Genomic DNA, 20,540 nt, shown 5'->3' on the forward strand with positions numbered 1-20,540 from the left:
AAAAGTTCCTAAGGCACAACAGCAGAACCTTCTGCACCACTGGAAGACAGTGAGGGAGGGGCAGGGGGTGAGTTAAGGCCAAATGTGGCACACACCTGCAAGGATGTTTCCAGGAGGAGGAACTAGGGCAGTAATACCCAATTGATCTAACCACCTCCCCCCACCTCATGACGAAAGGGAAAATTTAAAGGGGATTAAACATGAAAGGAAGAGAAAAGAAGCTTTTTAATAAAATTCTAAATGCCATATTTTTTACTCCCCCTCTCCCTCGTTTCTCACAGATGAGCAATAAACACACAGTTTCTGCTATAACTCCTCCTGAGAGATTGTTTGCTTCCTTCCATTTTTCAGAAATTAGAATTGCAAAGGAAAATAAAATAAGAGCCCTGAACCGAAAGGCGCTTTTTCATAACTATTATTTGTGTTATCTTTATTTCACTGAACAAGTATTTACACGTCGGGCAAGGGATGCAGAGCGTACAGCATGGGATCAGAGCCCAGGTATGCAGAACGATCGTGACACAAGATTGAAAATGAAAGGGCCACCAGAAGGAGTTTTTATTTATTTATTTATTTGTTTGTTTGTGTATTTATTTATTTTATTTTTTTTTTTTTGAGAAGGAGTTTTTTAAAAGAAAATACAATGGGGCTTCAGGGAAAAGAAAGACTCCTTCGTGTGGAGAGGTCTTCGCGTAGGAGGTAATTTCCAGGCCATCTGTGGAAAGATGTGCAAGTCGAGGTGATGGAACAAGACATCTGAGACAGAGCACTGTGAGCGGAAAGCCAGCAAAGCTGTGGCAGCTCTCGGTTTTGAAAGTGGAACTTGCCCCAAGGTCCTCTACAACCGTGACCTTGCCACGCCTCCCCGGAGGGGTCTGTGTTCCCTCCTCTGGACTCTGGCGGTGGTGACTGATCAGACACAAGTGAAGCTGCGTGACACCACTTCCTTCTCGTTGATTCCCTTGGAGGTGCTTGTCTGCACCGACAGCCAATCATGCCAGAGCCCAGCCCTCCCAAAGCTTAAATGACTGCAAGGACATCTTCCTTGATCCTCACCCACCGTCGGTATTACATAGCAGTAAGAAGTGGAACAGATAGATGCGGTTTAGAGTTTTTCTTTTTAAATATGAGTCCTGGTGAGTCTCTAGATGTTAATGAAGGTAGAAGCCACTGATGAGAATTTAGGATCACATTCTTCTCCATTTCAGAGGCTAATATGTGGACAAGGAGGGAACTTACTCTTGGCGTAGGCATTCAGTAGCACACCTGCGGCTGAAACTGTGCCGGGTCGGAGGCAGTGTGGAATCATGGAATGTACATTGGGAATGTTCAGGAAAGCAGATCCCAGTTCCAACCCCTGGCAGCCATAGGAAAGTCAGCTAACTCTCTGAGCCCCTCTACTAATTTACCTGCCCCCCAAAATACACAGATGCATTTTAGAATCTATAAGCATTAGTCAGTGGTACAGGTTTTTTTAAAAAAACTTATTTTAATTACATAAATTCATTCACGTAATTTAAAGTCAAATTGTACCAAAGGCTTGCCATGAAATAGTATTTTCTCCACTCCCTCTCAAACTCCCTCTCCTGCACCCTGCAGATGACCACATTTAACTTTTAGCTGGGGTTTTTTTTTTCTAGTAATTACCATCATATTCTTAAATAATATGCTTATTTCAAAATTTAATAATGCATCATGTTAATGCAAAGATAGTTCTTTCACATTCCCCAATTTTCTTCCCTTATCCTCCCAAATGTCTGTTTGTATTTACATCAAGGTTCTTATATAAAAATTGTTCATTGCAAAGCCAAATACAACACTAATAACATCCTCTCCCCACTCCACCCTCTTTTTCAGAAAGCTCTTTACTTACCCTCAAATAAATAACCACCTCATTAAACTTGTAAAATACTCCATGTGTTTTAATGCTTTCATGATTCTCCATCTTATTCACCACCACACCACCTGTTCTATTGAGTACTTCCTTCACCTGCTCTGCTAGACCTTTCCATCTTCCTGGTTCCATCTGGATAAAATGCTGTCTAGAGCTGCTCTTGTCCTAAGATTTTTCTCTGTTTTTCATGAATTGGAACCATACTCTTTTGGATCCAATTTCTTCTTATTATTTGCCCTGTAATTTTGCTGGTGCATACTTTCCATTAGCGTCTTAGGACAGATTATATTGAAGGTAAGCTTTCTAAATCCCTACATAACTGTGCATTCATTGTTCTAGGAACTCAGTAGGATCTTTAAAGCTGAAGGCTCACGTTTAGTCCTGGGGCATATTCTTATATTATTTCTTTAATAATTTCCTGCCCTCTGCTTCCATATATTTCTTTTTGGAACTTCTCTTAGTCTAATGTTGAACTGTCGTACTTGATTTTTTCAATCTTTTTCCCCTGCCTTTAATACTTCCATTTCTTTGTCATTTTGCATTACTTTGCAGTCATTTCCCTTACTTTACCCTTCAAACTTTTCACTAAATTACAATCATATTGTTAATTTCTTTAATATTGTTTTTTTTTCAGTGTGTGTATATTTAATTTCCTGCACAATCTGTTTTTCCTGGTTTGCTTTTCCTGTTTATTTATTTTATTCTGTTTCATGTTGAGCACTTTCTTCAAATAATATTTTTTGATGCTTGGCTGTCTATTCATATTTAAGAGAAAAATACTTAAAAACTGGTAATACTTAAAAACGTATGGGATCACCTTATAAAGAGCAAGCTATACCCAAAGCTGATTGGCCAGGAAGCCAGACATTTCATTAGGGGACCATCTGAAAAGTCAGTGAATGAGAGCTATACTTTGGGAGCCATTCAAAGTCTTTCAAAGAAGGGAGAAAAAAAAGATGCTACCTGCTTACAGAGTGAAGAGGTGATGAGGAGTTTGTAGATACAATTCCACTTGAGCCCCTCTGTTCATCTCTGTGTCTACCCCCTGCTCTTTGCTCCCCAAAGTTCTACCTCCCTCTCTTTCAAATTCTCCCAAAAGTAAACCTTCTGTCCCAGGCCTGGGAGTGGGGGCAGGGTGTGAACATTCTCTATGATCGTAGATTATCTAATGACTTGACAAAAACCTATTTACGTCATTGAATAAAATCAGTTTAAGTGGATACCCAATTATGTATTTAATATTGCAGGATGTAACACCTGGCACTCACTACCAAATCCATACATTAGGGAGCATTATGCTCAAAAATCCACTTCTCTGGGGGCACCTGGGTGGCTCAGTTGGCTAAGCATCTGCCTTCAGCTTAGGCCATGATCCTGGGATCCAGGGATTGAGTCCTACATCAGGCTCCCTGCTCAGCGGGGTGCCTGCTTCTCCCTCTCCCTCTATTGCTCCCCCTCACTTGTGCTCGCTGTCTCTCCTGCTTGCTCTCTCTCTCAAATAAATAAACAAAATCTTAAAAAAAAAAAAAAAAAGAAATCTTCGTCTCCAACTTCTGTAATCACTTCATGTGGGGAAATCCCATGGTCTGTGAGCAGCACTGCAGAGAGAGGTGAAACCTGGTGAAGACTCCAGCCCTGATGGAGAACTTCAGGCAGGTCATGATGGACCAGACATGCTGGAGGCTTTAGGGTCATGACTCTCGCAAGGCTTGCAGATGACCCAGATGCTGTAGGTCAGAGGTTATGGACTCAAAATCCATAGAAAAGATTTGTTTGGTCCTTGTCATACTTAAAAAAATTTTTTGAGACAACCTTTAAAATAGGAAATTTCACGCAAAATTCTGAATTTCCAACTTCTTTTGAAATCACAGAGGATCTGCCAGGACCATGCTTCATCTCTCCTGACAGGGATTTGGCTGGGGCAAATGTTCACTAAAGGCCATGAGCTTTCCTACTCCTGGCCCACTTCACCCAATTAAAACAACCGTTTTACCCCTGTTAGACATTATACTTTGCAGCCACCCGGCAGATCATGAATTTATCAAGATACCAAACCATGTATGATTCTGAGCTTCCTCAGAGAACTGTATTTATATGGGGGCACCTGGGTGGCTCAGTCGGTTAAGTGTCTGCCTTCCGCTCAGGTCATGATCCCAGGGTCCTGGGATCCAGCCCCATATCAGGCTCCCTGCTCAGCATCAAGTCTGCTTCTCCCTTTCCCTCTGCCCCTCCCTCCAGCTCATTCTCTCTCTCTCAACTAAATAAAGAAAATTTTTTAAAAAAAGAAATAACTATATCTATATGTAATAAAATCCAAGATTACAAACTGCATATGTTAGTTGTGTTGTAGGTACGGGCACTCAATAAAATTTAATTGATTAAATTTACTTATATAAAGACATATATTTCTAAAATCAGTTTATTACCCCAACATGACAAAGTGGATATGGAAATCAACACTGTATTCTGAGGTCATAGACTCTGATTATTTCAAGTCTCTGACTTCCTGAATCCACTACACCTGTTGGGTCTCCTTGATTTTACTGTCACCAGCATTTTTGAGTCTGTTACCTCTTGCCCTGTATTGTATCTATCCTCAGACTATTCTTGAACTTGGGTTTCTAATTACTGCAAGAGGAAAGCACATCAGGAGTCTGCATGCCATTCGAAATTCATCATCTCCAAGAGAGGCTGAGCAAAAGAATTTACAGTTATGATCATGAAACATCCATCAGTTACTTTGAGAAATCATGGAAAATATGATGCTTGAAGAATGAACATTTTCTTAATTTTAAAGGGGATGAAAATGGGGATTTCAGAAATAATAGACTCAGGACTGAAGGTATATAATGGCTTAATAAAATTACATCAGCGCCGAGGAAGAGAACGTAAGGGGGAAACAACATGGATTCATAACATAAGGCTGCCCAACTAGCCTCACACTATTTTTATTGTGTTGTGTATCTTACCTAGGAATACAATAGGAGTCTAGGAATCTCTCTGTGTAGCCATTTTGACAATTGCCAGACCTCCTTGTGATATTCTTGGGGTCAAAAAAGAAGAAAAGTAGGATATATATATATATATATATATATATATATACACTATATGCCACATACTGTCTGCTTGCATATTTGATGCTGGAAAGCTATATTTTAAAAGTAGTCATTGATTAAACAAAAATTTACTGGTTCTTACTGTCAAACACTGACAGATGTTTGCAACAGTGATTAATAGATGTCCCGCTGAGAGAAGGTGACTAACAACATTCCACAGAATTTACTCACAGTTTTATTTCTTTTCAACGTTTTTATCATCAAAAGGATGAAAATTCGCAAAGGATTAATCTGAAAATTTGGAAATGCTGCAAAGCTTGCTTCAAAAAGAGTTCTACAGACTGAAATGCTGTAAATATGTGCTGTAACTAACAAAGTTTAAAGTGATGATAAAATATTTTTTCTTTTTATTTTTATGCAACTTATAACAACAATCACAGTTCCCTGCCCTACTCTTTCCCCAATCTCCCCAGTTGCCCTTTGCAAAGGTATACACCGTTGACTATTACGGCTTTTGAAACTTCTACATTTCCATACTTCCATACTTTAGACAGTATCCATTGACTTCCTGTTATGGTAGGTGAGGACTTAGCTCTCTTATACAGCTAATTCAGCTCTACAGCAGGTTTTGGTTTGAATAATTAATCTTCCATACTGACATTGTTCTGCCAACATGACTATTACTCACAGCTGGACTTTGTAACATGGTAATTAAGACTAGGTTTTCTTTCTTATTTTTGTCTTCCTTAAAGTTAATAATTGCATTGCTTTTTCATTTCATTGGTTTTCTTTGTGGCTTATTCTCCCCACGCTTTCCAATAGACTGTCAGCATACATTTCCACAAGCTCACATCAGCCTCCAATATTTTTCTTGAAGACACACTTCCAGAATTTTCTCCTCTTCTGGAATGGTTGCTCTTAGTTCTGCTGCACAATTGACTTTCTAGGTCTACAATTCATCATTGCGTTCCGGGGTTAGACCTAATATTTTGTCTTCTTCCTTCTTCTTTCTTGTCTCCATTATGTTCTTCATAAAGGGTTCATGTAAGATTTATTTTTTGAGACTTTGAATATCCTGAAATCTCATTATTTTACCTTCCTCAATGGTTGGTAGTTAAATAAATATCAAATTCTGGTTGGAAATAAATATTTTTAAAAATTCTGTTTGGATGAGAGACACCTAATTCTGGGAAATGAACAAGGGGTAGTGGAAAGAGAGGTGAGCGGGGGGGGGGGGGGTGTTGGGGTGACTGGGTGATGGGCACTGAGGGAGGCACTTGGTGGGATTAGCACGGGGTGTTATGCTAAATGTTGGCAAATTGAACTCCAATAAAAAAAATTTTTTTGATTAAAAAAATAAAATTCTGTTTGGAAATAATTTCCATTCCCTTCTTCTGAATGGCATTCCTTACTGGTGTTGTGGAAGCCATGAAAATGCACTCCTCAGTTCTCCTGCCTAATTAGTGACACCAGTTGCTGTCCTTCTGGACCCTCTACTTCACTGGCCCTGAGGTCATGCTTGTCACAGACTACTCTCCCTTATGACTGACCATGGCAGGGGTACTAATGCAGACCCATTTCTGCAGGACACTGACTCCTTCAATAAGCAATCTTGGCTCAAGGGCTTCTCATTGGCCTGGCTGGATCTTTCTTAGACCTGTACTGCCATTTGAGACTCTTCCCTGCCAAACCTGTTTCTTGCCCACTTTCTTTCACAGGTGTTAGACATGGGTCATGGTCTAAAGGCTCTGCCTTCTGTGGCTCCTTCCTCTTTATCCTTCACAGTTGTTTCCTTCAATAAATGTTTTGCACATCTAATCCTGTCTTGACATTTGCATCTCAGAAGACCTAAACAAACACAAGTCGGGTTTCACTTCCTGGAAGGCAAAGAAAATGCCATTCTGAGTGATATTTAGGGGGTGGATAAATTCCTGGCACAAGATGGTGTCCTGACTGCCAAATATTTCACCAGCAGAACCTGGGGAAATGTCCTGGTGGAGGTGAATGACATTGCAGGTGCAATGATCCAGGCATCCCAATGCCTACAAGGAGAAGGGGACTGATTCGTTCCTGCTGTATTGTGCTGAGACATTGCAGAGAGATCATGAGAAATCATAAGCCTTTAATAAGCAGTCAAAGACTCAATATGAGAGCCAGAGGGTCTCACTGGTAGCTCACAAAGAGATCATTATCTCCTGCAATGGAAGTATACGTACAACTTAGCCTCAGATCCAGGACCTGGTAGAGATGCAGAACTCCAGAGATGTTTAAATGCTCAACCAAGGTAGGTCTGTTATACCAGGATCAGAGCCCTGGTTGGAAAACCTAAGACTCTGAAACATGGGAAGTAGTTGCTGGGATTTTCAGAGTCTTTGGAACCCATGGAGACTACAAAGGTCGCCTGAGCTGCCTTAGTTAGAGGCAGCACTTCCCTACACTGAAGAGGCCTCACTCTTCAAAGGCAGCAGTGCCTCCCTCAGGAGCCAACAGGCCACTAACTAGGGTGAAATCCTGGGGTTAAAACCTAGAGACAGCTGGGCCTGACAGAGGAAGAAAGACATTATATCCCAAAGTAGCTTCAAGATTTAGAATGTACTGGCAGGAGCCCAAGAAGTACCACTGGGAATGAAGGCCCTTGACTAAGGGACTAGAATATAAGGCAGGACAGGACAGAATTCATTAACTACGGGGGTAGTTTCTCCAAAAATGTGTGTTAATGCTCTGGCAAGGAGCTCAGAGATAGGGAAAACCTGCCACTAGAATGGCTCTGAGAAGCCTAGAAAAAGTTATGGCCCACATTGAGTGGACAGAAATGCTTGAGCTTCCCTGACAGCTGATAGAGGAAGAAATGCAAGAAGCTGGGAGAAGTAGGCATGCTGGAATGACTATGTTATGTAGGGCCAAATAATCCACTAGAGTTCTGTGTCTCATATGAGCACTAGAAGGAGTTACACCATTCACCAGTGCCATCAGGAATATGCTAGTGAGGGGGCACCAGCATCACTCAGAAATTTAGTGGGGGCACTTCTCTGCAGGCCATGGCTGACAGTGGGAGAGGCCATCACAGAGCTGGGCTTGTTACCATCCATGGAGGCCATGAGTCTAGTGAACATCTGTCACCACACAGAGTCACAGTTCTTTTTCTTCTGATGAGAACTTTTAAAATCTACTCTCTTAGCAATTTTCAAATATACAAAAGTGTTATGAACTATAGTCGCCATGCTGTACACTCCATTCCATGACTTACCGGGCAACTAGAAGTTTGTATCTTTTGACTGAGGCTTTTTGTTTGTGGGTTTGTTTTTAGCTTTTTCTCCCTGTATAGCCTCAGTTTCTTTAAGTTTCCTTCCAAAATAGTTGATTTTGTTGTTGTTTCCTTATTTGTATGGTTCTCAATCTCTCGTGTTAGAGGCCTTTCTCAGATGTCTGTTGATCTTTGATCTTCTACTCATATTTAAGAAGGAGAAATAAAGAACCTGATTGGAAGGTCTGAGCGTGTGGGTGGGGTTTGCTGACTCTGAGCATCACTGTAGAGGGATCTGTCTCCACCAGCTATTGTGGAATTGGTAGGATCGGCATCTTAGGTCCTTCCACATGAGCTCATCAGATTCCCTAGAGAAGACTCTTCTATCACTACTTGGAGAGTAAGCCACACTGCCAGCATTCTCAGAGCCTGATGGGTGAAGAGGGTGGGCATGGGGCTGGGGACCTGGAGGTGTCTCAGCTTTCAGCTGCATATGTTTACTTAACCCTTGTTATCAGTAGAGTGCTCATGCCCTCAAATGAGACTGATGTCCCTTAGCCTAGACACTTTCCATTCTATACTCTCCAAAAAAAGTAACCTCTAGTTTTCTCCTCAACGGAGAAAGAGCAGATGCCCAGCAGTGAGGAGAAGGGGGTGATCTTGAAATGTAGTTCTTTCTTAAACAGTTTTCAACCAATTCTTATGTGAGCACTTCCTTTCCCTCCAGTTCCAGAATATCTGGTCTTGCTACTCTCAGAGCTTCTTGAAAATCCTGCAATTTGTTCTTGGCTTCTCCCACTACCAACTTAACAGTCTGCCTTCTTGTGTCTGCTCAGTCAATAACACTTGTCCATCTGCTTTTCAGCTCTTAAAGCTTTGCTGCTACTTTGCTTTCTCCACTATGGGTCTTTCTCCACCTCCCTTCCTTCTTCTCTCCCACCCTCTTTTCTTCCTCCACCTTCTTTCTTTAAGTTTCTTTACCACAGTTTGACAGGGTCTCAAGAGAGAAAAGAAAACCTTAATGGGTAAATTCAATCCACCTCCTTTTCCCAGAAATACTATTATTTCTCCCTTGCAAAAGTAATACATTTTGATTATGGAAAAATTAGAAAGTCCAGATAACCAGAAAGAAAAAAAATCATCTGTAAACCACCATCTAGAAACTTTTTTCCTTTACCAGTTTGTGTGTGTGTGGCGGGGGGTGGGGGTGGGGTGGGGGGGTGCACTCTTTTATTCCTGAAACAAACATTCTGCATGCTCCCTCTCTCTGAGCCTTGTGAAGCTCTGGACATAAAATAAAAAGTGAGCTAAACATGGTTCCTGGCATCTCAAAGCTGAGATCTGTCAAGGGAAGACAAACATTTCAATAAAATGGGCTAAATATCATTAAAGGAGTAGTACAGGATTTTACGGCAGGAGAAAGAAGGAGTATCAAATCTAGGTTTGGGCATGTCAGGAGGGGGCTAGAGAGAGTCTCACACTGCCCAGGAACTGTAAAGTGCTGACTACGTAGTCACACTTATTTATCAGCTGAGATGTTTAAGAAGCATCACATAACTGGGATTTTTCTCTTAACAACATACCATGTGCAACTTTTTAACCACCCTACATCAACTTTTTTTTTAAGATTTTATTATTTATTCATGAGAGACACAGGGAGAGAGGAAGAGACACAGGCAGAGGGAGAACCAGGCTCCTCATGAGGAGCCCATTGCAGGATTTGATCCCAGGACCCTGGGATCATGCCCTGAGCTACCCAGGCATCCCCTACATCAACTTTTTAATAGCTAAATACCATTCCACTGCACACGTGTACAGCTATTACTTTAATTGATCATCTTAATATATTTAATTTCCAATTTTTGAGAATTATCCACCATCTGTGGTAACCCTCTTCGTACCTTTGCACATTGAAGATGAAATTTACTGAGATTAAAAGTTCAAAAATAAGGGCGCCTGGGTGGCTCAGTGGGTTAAGTGTCTGCCTTTGGCTCAAGTCATGATCCCAGACTCCTGGGATCCAGCCCCACGTTGGGCTCCCTGCTCAGCGGGGAGCCTGCTTCTCCTTCTCCCTGCTCTCTCTCTCTCTCTCTCTCACTAATAAATAAATAAATAAATAAATAAATAAATAAATAAATAAATAAAACGTTCAAAGGTAAACAACAAAAGGTGATTTCAAGAGAGATCTGGCTCAACAGCAACTCACATGGGGAAACATTAAAAAGCCTGAGAAGGGGTGGCCCAGGTAGCTCAGCGGTTTAGCGCTCCCTCCAGCCCAGGGCCTGATCCTGGAGACCCGAATTCGAGTCCCACGTCAGGCTCCCTGCATGGAGCCTGCTTCTCCCTCTGCCTGTGTCTCTGCCTCTCTCTCTCTCTCTGTGTCACTCATGAATAAATAAAATCTTAAAAAAAAAAAAAAGACACCTTGAAAAATTCTAGGTTGTTTCCAGCTTCTCTCCCTCCCTTTCCCCTGATGCTTCAGGCATTCCAAGTCCTGCCCCTGTAGGGGGAATGGTTACCTCTCTCAGCTGTCCTGACTGCCTGCTGCTTTCCTAGAATGCCACAAGCCCCCGCCCCCGCCCCCCCCCCCCCCCCCGCTCTCCCGACACCCCCCCCCCCCCCCCCGCCGCCCCGCTCTGTGTTGGGTGCCTGCACTCCAGCCCACACCTATTTTTGTAAATGAAGCTATCCCAGGACCCTGCTGGGCCCATTCAGTCCCTCGTTGCTGATGGTGTGGACACACACTGCATGACCTGCAAAGCCTAAAACCTAGCCCTCTGCTGAAAAGCCTGCCAGCCCCTGATCTCATCAGTATAGTTTTCCTTGACTGCCCCCCAAAATTCTTACTCATCCCCCCTTTCCTGGCACCCCCCACTCTTCCTGGTACTTATTATAATAAGGCGCTTAAGACATTTTAATATAATTATTTGACAACCATCTCTCCCCAACTCATCTGTAAGTGACATGAGGGCAGGGGTCTTACCTTATCTTTCTTTCTGTGGTGATGTGAGACCCACCAGCCTTAAACCACCAATCACTACCCCCAACCCCAGCCTCTTCTACAGCTGGGGCAAACCTGAAGACTCTGAGAGAGAAGTCTTTGGTCATCCGTGGGTGCAGGGAGGCTTTGCAATGGAACCCTGGCCAGGAAGACTGGAAAGGGTGAGGCGGCTGGTTCACAGTAAACACAGTCCCTATTAGGTAAATATGAGGAAATGGATCTCTCATATAGGCCTAAGAGTGTGCTTTGAAAATATCCCTCCTCGACTTCTGCTCGACTTCAGACCATTTCAGGGAGGATGTACCTGAGCCCTGAGCAAACACCCTACCACTGTTGTTCCCATCTCTGCCAAGCCCCAGCAGAAAGGCCTGAGATTGAGTAAAGAGATGCCAACACCAGGAAAGAACTAGGGTCACTGATGGGGAAGGGGCTAGAGGGAAAGACTAAGTGCTAAGGAATCCAGAGAGAAGGGCGAGTCATGTAGGAAGGAGAAGGGGCATCCCCAACAGGCTTGCAGGGGCCTGGAAGTGAAGTACATTCTCTACCACCCTTACCTCCCCTGTGGGTTTGCAGGCATCCCCTAGACCTTACAAAAAAGAACCTGAAAATATAGCCAGGAGTCCCTGTTCACTTCAGGATCCTGAGCCTGGAGACCTCGGGCAGCTTATGCTCAGTCATCTGCATCCATCTCCAAACCCCTGTTAAGGATGACGGGACAGAGACAGGCCCGATAGGTAACCCTAGACTGCTCTGCTTCTTGGAGACCATGACCCAGCCCCTACCCCCAGGAAATAGGAAGATCAACTTTTCCATCTCCTGCCCCATCTTTTCGTCGTCAGAAGATACAGAGGCCTCTCTAGGGTCATATTTGCATTCTCAGAATTCAACAGCATGCCTGCCTGCCACATAGTAGGCTCTCAGGAAGTGGGCCTTGGCTAAATGTCCAGCTCTCTATGATTCTTCTTGGGGCAGATGTTAGCATGAAGAGAAAATACTTAGGCAGAACAAAGTGGCCTTTTCAGACATTTGAAAGGCAGTCTCATCACAAAGCAGTTAGTTTTATTCTTTGAGGTTTGGAAAGGTCAAGACCCAACCAGGGTTGAGTCCTGTGCTAAAGCCCTGAAATGAAAGGCAGGCTTCCCATTCAATATCAAAGATAGAACTGAGTGTGTTACTTGGGAGGAGCAGAGTTCCTCTTGCTGCAAATAGTCAAGCAGAAGCTGGAAGATCCCATTAGGGTAACTGCAAGTGGTTTGTCCTGAGAAGAAATTTGATTGAGGATTATCCCGGGTCCCTTGTATTTCCAGCATTCTAATGATCAAATAAAGGTGCACTATAGGGACACCTGGGTAGCTCAGTGGTTGAGTATCTCTGCCTTTGGGTCAGACCGTGATCCTGGAGTCCTGGGATCGAGTCCTGTATCAGGCTCCTTGCAGGGAGCCTGCTTCTCCCTCTGCCTATGTCTCTGCCTCTTTGTGTCTCTCATGAATAAATACATAAAAACTTTTTGTTTTAAATGTGCACTATAGACATGGAAATAGTATTTGCTTAACCGTTGTATTTAAACTTACTGTATATCACTGCTTTGTTTATTTTGAGTATTTTATCAAACCACAAAGATAATGGTTCATGGATGATGTTCTGTCATCCATACTTCAAACCATAATGTTATTAATAAAAAATCTATTCAGACCGAGACCACAAAAGTTCACTAAAGGTTTATCTTTAGTTTAGTCAATATATCAAATTGCTGCAGTCGTAAACTTAAGTATATTTCTTTTAAACACCAAGCTCGGTTCAACAGAGTAAGTTGGTAATGTGCTTTATGAAAATAAAGTATTTCAAAAATGATTTGAATAATCTTTGGTCAAATGCTATCGAAATAATTGCAAAGATTTCATTCCATTGAGTACTATAAGTTGCAAATGAAGAAGTGAAGCAACAATTTCTAAAATGTTTAATTCCTTTCTTCTAAATAGCTCAAGAGTACCATTTCCCAAGTGCTTTCACTTTTTTTATTATTACGATAAATCCATACTTCACCTTTGTAGAGCTCTTTACATTTTTCAAGACATGTTGACATTCATGATTTTGTTTTCCTTCTCACAATTTATCGGGGAGGTAGGCAGTATGGCAGAGATTGCTGGTTCTTCTGAACGATCTGTTCCCACCTGATTTCAACAGAATTGGATTTGCTACACTTCCAGTTGCACAGCGGGACATAATTCCCAGGTTCCTTACACCATGTGACTGAGTAGCTCGGCCAAGGGGACCTGAGTGGAAAGGACCATGCAGCCCTCCAGGTCAGGCACTCATGAGCCACAGTCTTCCCCTTCCCTCTTTCTCTGTCACCGGATGAAATGGTCTACTACTTGCCCAGGAAATGCACAAAGGTCATTACCTGTCTGGGCAAGACATTTTCCCCTGTTCTTCCTCACTGCTTTAAACTCTTCCCCAGATTTGTGTGAGAAAGCAGACTATAAGTATTCAACTAAGACGAAAGAAAAAAGGGGACACCTGGGTGGCTAAGTGGGTTAAGCCTCAGACTCTTGCTTGAGAATCAGGGTCGTGAACTCAAGTCCCGCACTGAGCTCCATGCTGGGTGTGGAGCCTACTTAATAAAGAAAGAAAAAAGATATACTGAAATAGAGATTATTTTACATCTACATTAATTCCTTCATTAGAATTTATATCTATTATATTCTTCCTTATCAAGGGCTGAGATAACCACTAAACATTAAAAAAATAATATGATATTATTGTCTATGACCTCAAGGAGTCACAAAAGAGTAAACAATCCATGCTGCCTGTTGTTATTACATGATGGGAATATTTGTGTCAAGCCTCTGAAGGCTAAGTAATGGTGTATAGTGATCTTTCACACTACTTTTGTATCCAGAATATATCAAGGTAGAGTATATAAAAAGGAAATTATCTGTTGAAGTATCTATTTACCTTATCAACACATATTTTACTTATCCTATAGGTATACTTATCTGTTTAAGTATGGATTACAAGTATAATTCAGCAGTTTCCTGAGAAGATGTGGATCCTGGAGGACAGTGACTATGTATTTTTACTCACCCACTCTTATCCTCCCAATAGGCATGTATTCCATTCTCCTCCTACACCTCAACTTTCCTTCATGCCTTAAAAAGATGACATTCATTGAAAGAAAGGCACATTTTGTACAGGTTAATTATAATAAAATTCTGGCTTAGAACAATCTTACTGTTTGAAAAATTAATATAACTCAGAAGGGTTCTATAAGCCAAAGCTATGACTAACTACACAGTCAGGTATACTGTTTTGCATTCATTCATTTTGTACTTAAGAAGTACGCATTGACATTATTCGAATGCTGAGTAGTTCGTATTTTCCCTCTTTTCTATTGACATTGCTAAACATTGCTATGATTTTGAAATTATTAGTCTTTTTTCCTATTCTTAAAATTTTTCTTGGACTTGACTGTAACCTTTAAAAAACGCAATGTTCAATCAGATATTCAAAGAAGAGTGAGTCAAGCGCCCTGGAAGATATTTTAACTATTTCTGATTAAACACACTAAGGAACTCAGTACTATTCTACAAAACACATTAACTTCCAACCAAGTTGATTTTTACATCTATGTACCAAATATATTTTAATGAGAGGAAAATTGGCAAAGTGCTTCCCAAAAGCATGTGGCATATACAATTTGAGCATGTATCTGGCAGATAAACTGCCTTCATTATTACTTGAGAAATGAAAAGTCATCCAGATGACAAAAGTCATGCTACTAAAGCCAGCCAGGAGACTTCCCCTACCTCCCATTCTGGAAACGTCTTCATAATATTGCACAGTGACTCTAATTTTTAATTGGTGGTTTTTACAATGGAATCATAAATCTGACGATGAACCTTAAATATTTACTGAAAATGTCAGATTCTGCTCCTTTATGCTTACTGATCTTTCTGGTTAGGATTTGGTACTTCCTGTCCCATTGGAAAGTGGCTAGAAAAATTGACAAAGAGAGTAAGAGCAAATCTTAGGAGCATCTGCTTATAAAAGCTATTAAATGGCCAGAAGCCACTTTCTGAGCACCTACCAAGGACATGGTGGCACTTTAGGATAGACGAAGTGAACATGGTTTCCTCACTGAAGGAATTGCCCAACCCAACCAGTAGAAAAGTGAAAGAAGGCAAATGGTTACATGAAGGAGGCCTGTGGTAGGAGGCATCAGAAATGAAGCACAGTGGGATTTCAGAGGAGGAAGAGATGGCAATCAGGTGTGGAGCCAAAGGGAATGCGTGAGCTGGTCATTGAAGGAAAGGTGGGATTTTTAATAAATAAAGGACTTTGTCTTGCTCACACATGATGATATAGCCTTGAGAATGCCCATCATGGCACACTGCAAGAAGCAAGGGCAGAGGCAAGGACATTAGGCAAGAGGCTATTCCAATGACCCAGGCAGAATCTGACAGGGACTTGGATCCGTGGCTGTAGATAAAAAAAAAAAAAAAAAAAAAAAGTGGTTGGATTCTGGATACATTTTGAAGGTTAGATAGGGCTATAGAATTTGTTGATGGATGGAAAGTAAGATGTGAGAAAAAGGGAGGAGTTAAGGTTTCGGGCTAAGCCAACTGAAAGAGCAGAGTTGCCATAATGGAGATGAGAAGAACAAAGGTTTGCTTTTGGCTGTGTTCAATATGGCGTGCCCATTGAGCATCTAAGTGGAGAAAGCAGTTGTCTCTCCAAGTCTGGAGCTCAGAGCACAAGTTCTGGCTAGAGACTCAAAACTTGGAATCATCAGGATCTAGAGTATTTCAAGAGTTCACTTGGAGTAAATCTAGTGAAGAGGCCCCTCGATGGAGCCCTGGGCCCTCTAACATCTACAGGCAAGGTGTGGAGAACACAGCAGTCACCAGTGAGCTGAGAGGGAAAGCAAGAAAGCCAAGTTGAGGAAATGTGTTGAGAAAAGAAAATAGTGTCTAGATATATGCCGCAGAGAAAGGAACTAAGACACGAGCATTGATTTGAATGCATGGCCTGCTCAATACCAGTTGTGTCTGTACCATCCATTAGTGTCCAAAGATTTCTGTTTTCGTCCCACCTCCTCATGTGAAAAGCAGTGTCTTTTCCCACAGGTTCCCTTACAAGCGTTTGCAAGACTCTCATGTGGGAGGTCCACACGTATCTTCAACTGGGTCCTGGTCCTCTCAGAAACCCATGGTCAGAACAAAAACTCAGAACAAAAACTCCGGGGCTGGAATCACAATCTCAGGCCTTCAGTGCAAATTTTTCAGGGGATGTCAAGAATGACCTTCCCAGGGCTGTGAAGGCACAGCAGTCTCTCTTCAAGTCAAGAGAAAGGGTATGTCCTCTTTCTGGGTGATGCTCAGGTGAGCAAAGCAACGTGGGCTCCTAGAGCTCTGTGGGGGAAACCCTGCTTTTAGTTCTGTTTCTCCCTCTGTCTCTGTCCCTCTTTGGCTCTTTTACCCCCACACACAGACACACCTACACACACGGACTATTTTTTCAAGGTTTAGCTCAGTACCAGGACTCCAAAAGAACATGGAGGCCTCCATTTTGAGCAGAGCCCCCCATTATTCACCTTGCAGTTTGTTTGGCCTGCCTCCTGTCCTCCAGGCCATCAGACCATGATTATTGAATGGAGGCAGGGGAAGGGGAAAGTCTGGCTCGAATTCCCAGTAAGGGGTCTCCTTAGCCCACCTGTAAATTAGTGGCACAGAATGGGGCAGGGAAGAGGTGCTGGCCAGCTTCATCCTTCGTCATCATCAGATCCCCAAATGCAAAAGTATATGCTAGGGGTTTCGTGGCCTTGACAGCAATTTTCTAGGTCCTGGCTGAAATGTTCTATTACCAAAATCTGCAGCATATGTTTTATCTTTTCCAATAAGGTCAAAACTTCCCTACTTCCCTCTCCCTAACACATCCACTGAGAAAGAACACTGAAAATAGAAGGAAAATATCTCCTATGAAAAACTTAATATGCTTGATGACAAATGATCTCTTCACAGTATATAAGACTGACTGAATTCCAAACCAAAGAAATTTGAAAGCAAAATTAATATTTTACAGCATTTTGTTTGCAGCATCGGCAAAACCAAGTGTCCACCTGTTACTAATTTCTTATGAACACAAAGTCCACTCTGCTTCTGGGAAGGATGGTTAGTGTTTGTCAAGTTTTTTTGCGTAAACATACAAAAATATAACTGAAAAGTTCATCAGAGGGCCAAAAGTGGGAATAAGAATCCAAAGCCTGTTGACTATTCCAAATACCAGAGTTCCAGAAAGCTTCTACAGTCCCAACTCCTGATAAGTGAAATTATCATGAAAGTCACTGTAATAAAAATTGATGACTTTTGTATACATGCAGAGTTTATTACATGCACTCTAAAAACAGAACTTGTATGATTTAAATCTAAAGAAATGATTTTGTAAGGACACCTGGGTGGCTGTGGTTGAGCATCTGCCTTCGGTTCAGGGTGTGGTCCCAGAGTCCCATAATGGGGTCCCACATCGGGCTCCCCTCAAGAAGCCTGCTTCTCCCTCTGCCTATGTCTCTAACTATCTCTCTGTTTCTCTCGTGAATAAAGAAATAATATCTTTTTTTAAAAAAGCAGTGATTTTTCAGGGATGGTCTATTAGGTCCTCCAGCTGGTCCACAAATATCTTATTTGTTTCTGGTATGAACTAAAATTTGCCTATGTTTTCTTCAGAAGAGGGGCCAGTTCTTCCCATAACTTTTCTATCACTAACCATGAACAGGTGACGTTGAGGGTCTTCTGATTCCTCAAAAAAATTTTTTTGACAGACTGAAAAAGTTTCCTACCATAGCTTTAAAGTATCTTAATGAAAAAATATATATCAATCTGAAATAACAAGTTTTTTGGTCCAACAAATCCGACATTCTTCTATGAGCTGTGGTAGCAAACCGAATCTGACATACAATCAAATTTAGCCATTACTGCAACACTAGCAGCAGCTCAGAGCGCTGTGTCACCTCAATAACCCAGAGCTGTCCTACCTCAATTATCTATGGCTTCAATTAAAAGTGTGTAGAAGTGGTTTTCATCTTGAATTCGTTCAAAATACGTGGCTTAATTCTCAATTTCAAATAGGTCTTCAGTAGGCTCACAAGTCACCAAAATACAGTACCAGAAGTTAGACATTTAAACATTTTTATTAAAATGTTTGCACATACACATAAAAAATCCTTTCTCTCCTGATACAAAACTGTACAAAATGTACCAACAACTGACATCATTATAAAGGAACCTGCAGATCAACGGGACCTAATCTTGAACACCAAGTGAAGGAGAAATAGGAGGAAGAATTATTTGAGAGACAACTTTATCATGGCTCATCAATAATGCCTGCTGTCAAAATGTATTAAGGCATCGCACAAGGGTGTCAACATCAGTTGTGTCAGGCTAATAATCTCATCTCTAAGGAATCCTGGAAGTTGGAGAAAGGGTCACGGAAATGCAGTTGTTGGAGGGCATACTCTAGATCGTCCCGTAGTCGTAGAAACAACTGTTTTTAGGGCTAGCTCTGTTTAAGATTGCATAAGGGGGTCTTCACACTCCTGATGATTAGTATGGTTGATGGATGCAGTTCTGCGTGCCACAGAAAGAACCTTGGAAGAGTTTAAGCCCGGCTCTCCAGGACATGCGATTCTGACACCTTTGAATTTGCTTCGGGTGTGCATGGGCCACACACGCAAAACAGATCTGATTGGATTAAACACTGAACTCCTGACATCTCCACAAACTCTAGCAGAGGGTCATGCTGTCTGCAAGGCTCCCTAACCTTGCAGTTTCTCTTGGCCACCCTCCTCAGTCTCCCCTTCCGGACTCTCAGGAAAGCGTCCCCTCCTTACCTGTAGGGCTTCCCCTACACCCAGAGAAGGGAGCTCCCCACCCCCTCGATTCCCAGCTGCTTGGCTTGCCAGGGCAGCCCCAGCGGCCCGGTTCCTCCCCCGGGAGCCTCCTCGGGTGGGTGGTCGAGGCTGGAGGCTGAGGCGCCCCGCGCCCCTGGCGTCCCGGGCCCCTCCCTCCCCGCGGGCCCTCCGCCTGGCCCCGAACTCACCAGGAGGAGGTTGTGCGCCACCAGGTACCCGAGCCGCGGGCTGCCCCGGACGCCGGGGGCCAGGCGCCCGGTGGCGTAGCCGTGCCAGGCCACCACGTAGGGGTTGTCGATGGTGATCCAGTACTTGACCTGGCCGCCGAAGTGGCGGAAGCAGAGCTCGGCGTAGTCCCTGAAGTGGTCGGCCAGCGCGCGGTGGGCCCAGCCGCCGTAGGCGTCCTGCAGGCGCTGGGGCAGGTCCCAGTGGTACAGGGTGACCACGGGCTGCACGCCCAGCTCCCGCAGCCGCTCCAGCAGCCGCCGGTAGTAGCGCAGCCCCTCGCGGTTGGGGGCGGCCGCGCTGCCGTTGGGGAGCACCCGCGCCCACGAGATGGAGAAGCGGTAGTGGGTGACCCCGAGCTCGCGCAGCCCCTCGGTGTCGCGGAAGACGTTGTTGTAGCCGTCGCTGGCCACGTCCCCGGTAGCGGGCGGGGACGGAGCCCGGGCGCCCGACGGCAGGCCGGCCGCGGGGGGCGCGCCGGGGGGCGCGGGGGGCCGGTGGGTGAAGGTGTCCCAGATGGACGCGCCCTTGCCGTGCTGCCGCCAGCCGCCCTCCGTCTGGTAGGCGGCGCTGCCCACCGCCCAGAGGAAGCCGTCGGGGAAGGTGTCGTGGAGGAGCCCGGCGGCCTCGGGGGCCGGAGGCTGCGCGAAGCGGGCCCAGGTCTGCGCCCCGTCGCCGGGCTCGGCGTGCAGCCGGCGGCCGCCCAGGGCCAGCAGCAGCAGCAGCAGCGGCGGCGGGGGCAGGGGCAGGGGCAGGGGCAGGGGCCCGGGCAGGGGCGGCGGCGGCCGCGGGCGGCGCGGCGGGGCGCGGGCGGGCATGCTGCGCGGGAGCCGGGCGCTGGGGCCGCGCCGCACCCCTTTATGCCCGCGCCCCGCCGCGCCGCCCGCCCCCGCCGCCGCCGCCGCTCCCCGCCGGGCCCCGCTGGCAATAATTACCTGCGAGGCGGCGCCGCCCCCCGCGTCGGCGGGGGCGCAGAGGGCGAGCGCGTCGGGACGTCGGAGCCCCCGCGCCCGTGCCTCCGCGCTCCCCGCCGGCCGCCGAGGGGCCTGGCGACGCCACCTGCCCTGCCCGTCCGCGCACCTGCGGGAGGAGCCGGGAGCCCGCGTCGGTCTGGGAGGGGGGCGGCCCCCGGCTGCCCCGAGGGGCGCGGGGCGCGGGTTCTCGGGCTGCCCTCCCGGCTCTGCGGGCGGAGAAGCACCGGCCTTCGTCCCCGC

The 20,540-nt window shown here is 44.5% G+C and overlaps 1 protein-coding gene across 1 annotated transcript in view; it reads right to left on the reverse strand.

The window, feature by feature from the left end:
- KL (klotho) overlaps positions 1-20,144 on the reverse strand; it is a 46,275-nt gene extending 26,131 nt beyond the window's left edge. The window contains exon 1 of the mRNA XM_072797185.1: positions 19,290-20,144. Coding sequence (XP_072653286.1) covers positions 19,290-20,144 — 855 coding nt within the window. The remainder of the gene's footprint in view (positions 1-19,289) is intronic.
- Positions 20,145-20,540: the final 396 nt, after the last annotated feature.

The sequence above is a fragment of the Canis lupus genome, chromosome 24 (assembly GCF_048164855.1).
Source record: "Canis lupus baileyi chromosome 24, mCanLup2.hap1, whole genome shotgun sequence".
Lineage (NCBI taxonomy): Eukaryota > Metazoa > Chordata > Mammalia > Carnivora > Canidae > Canis > Canis lupus.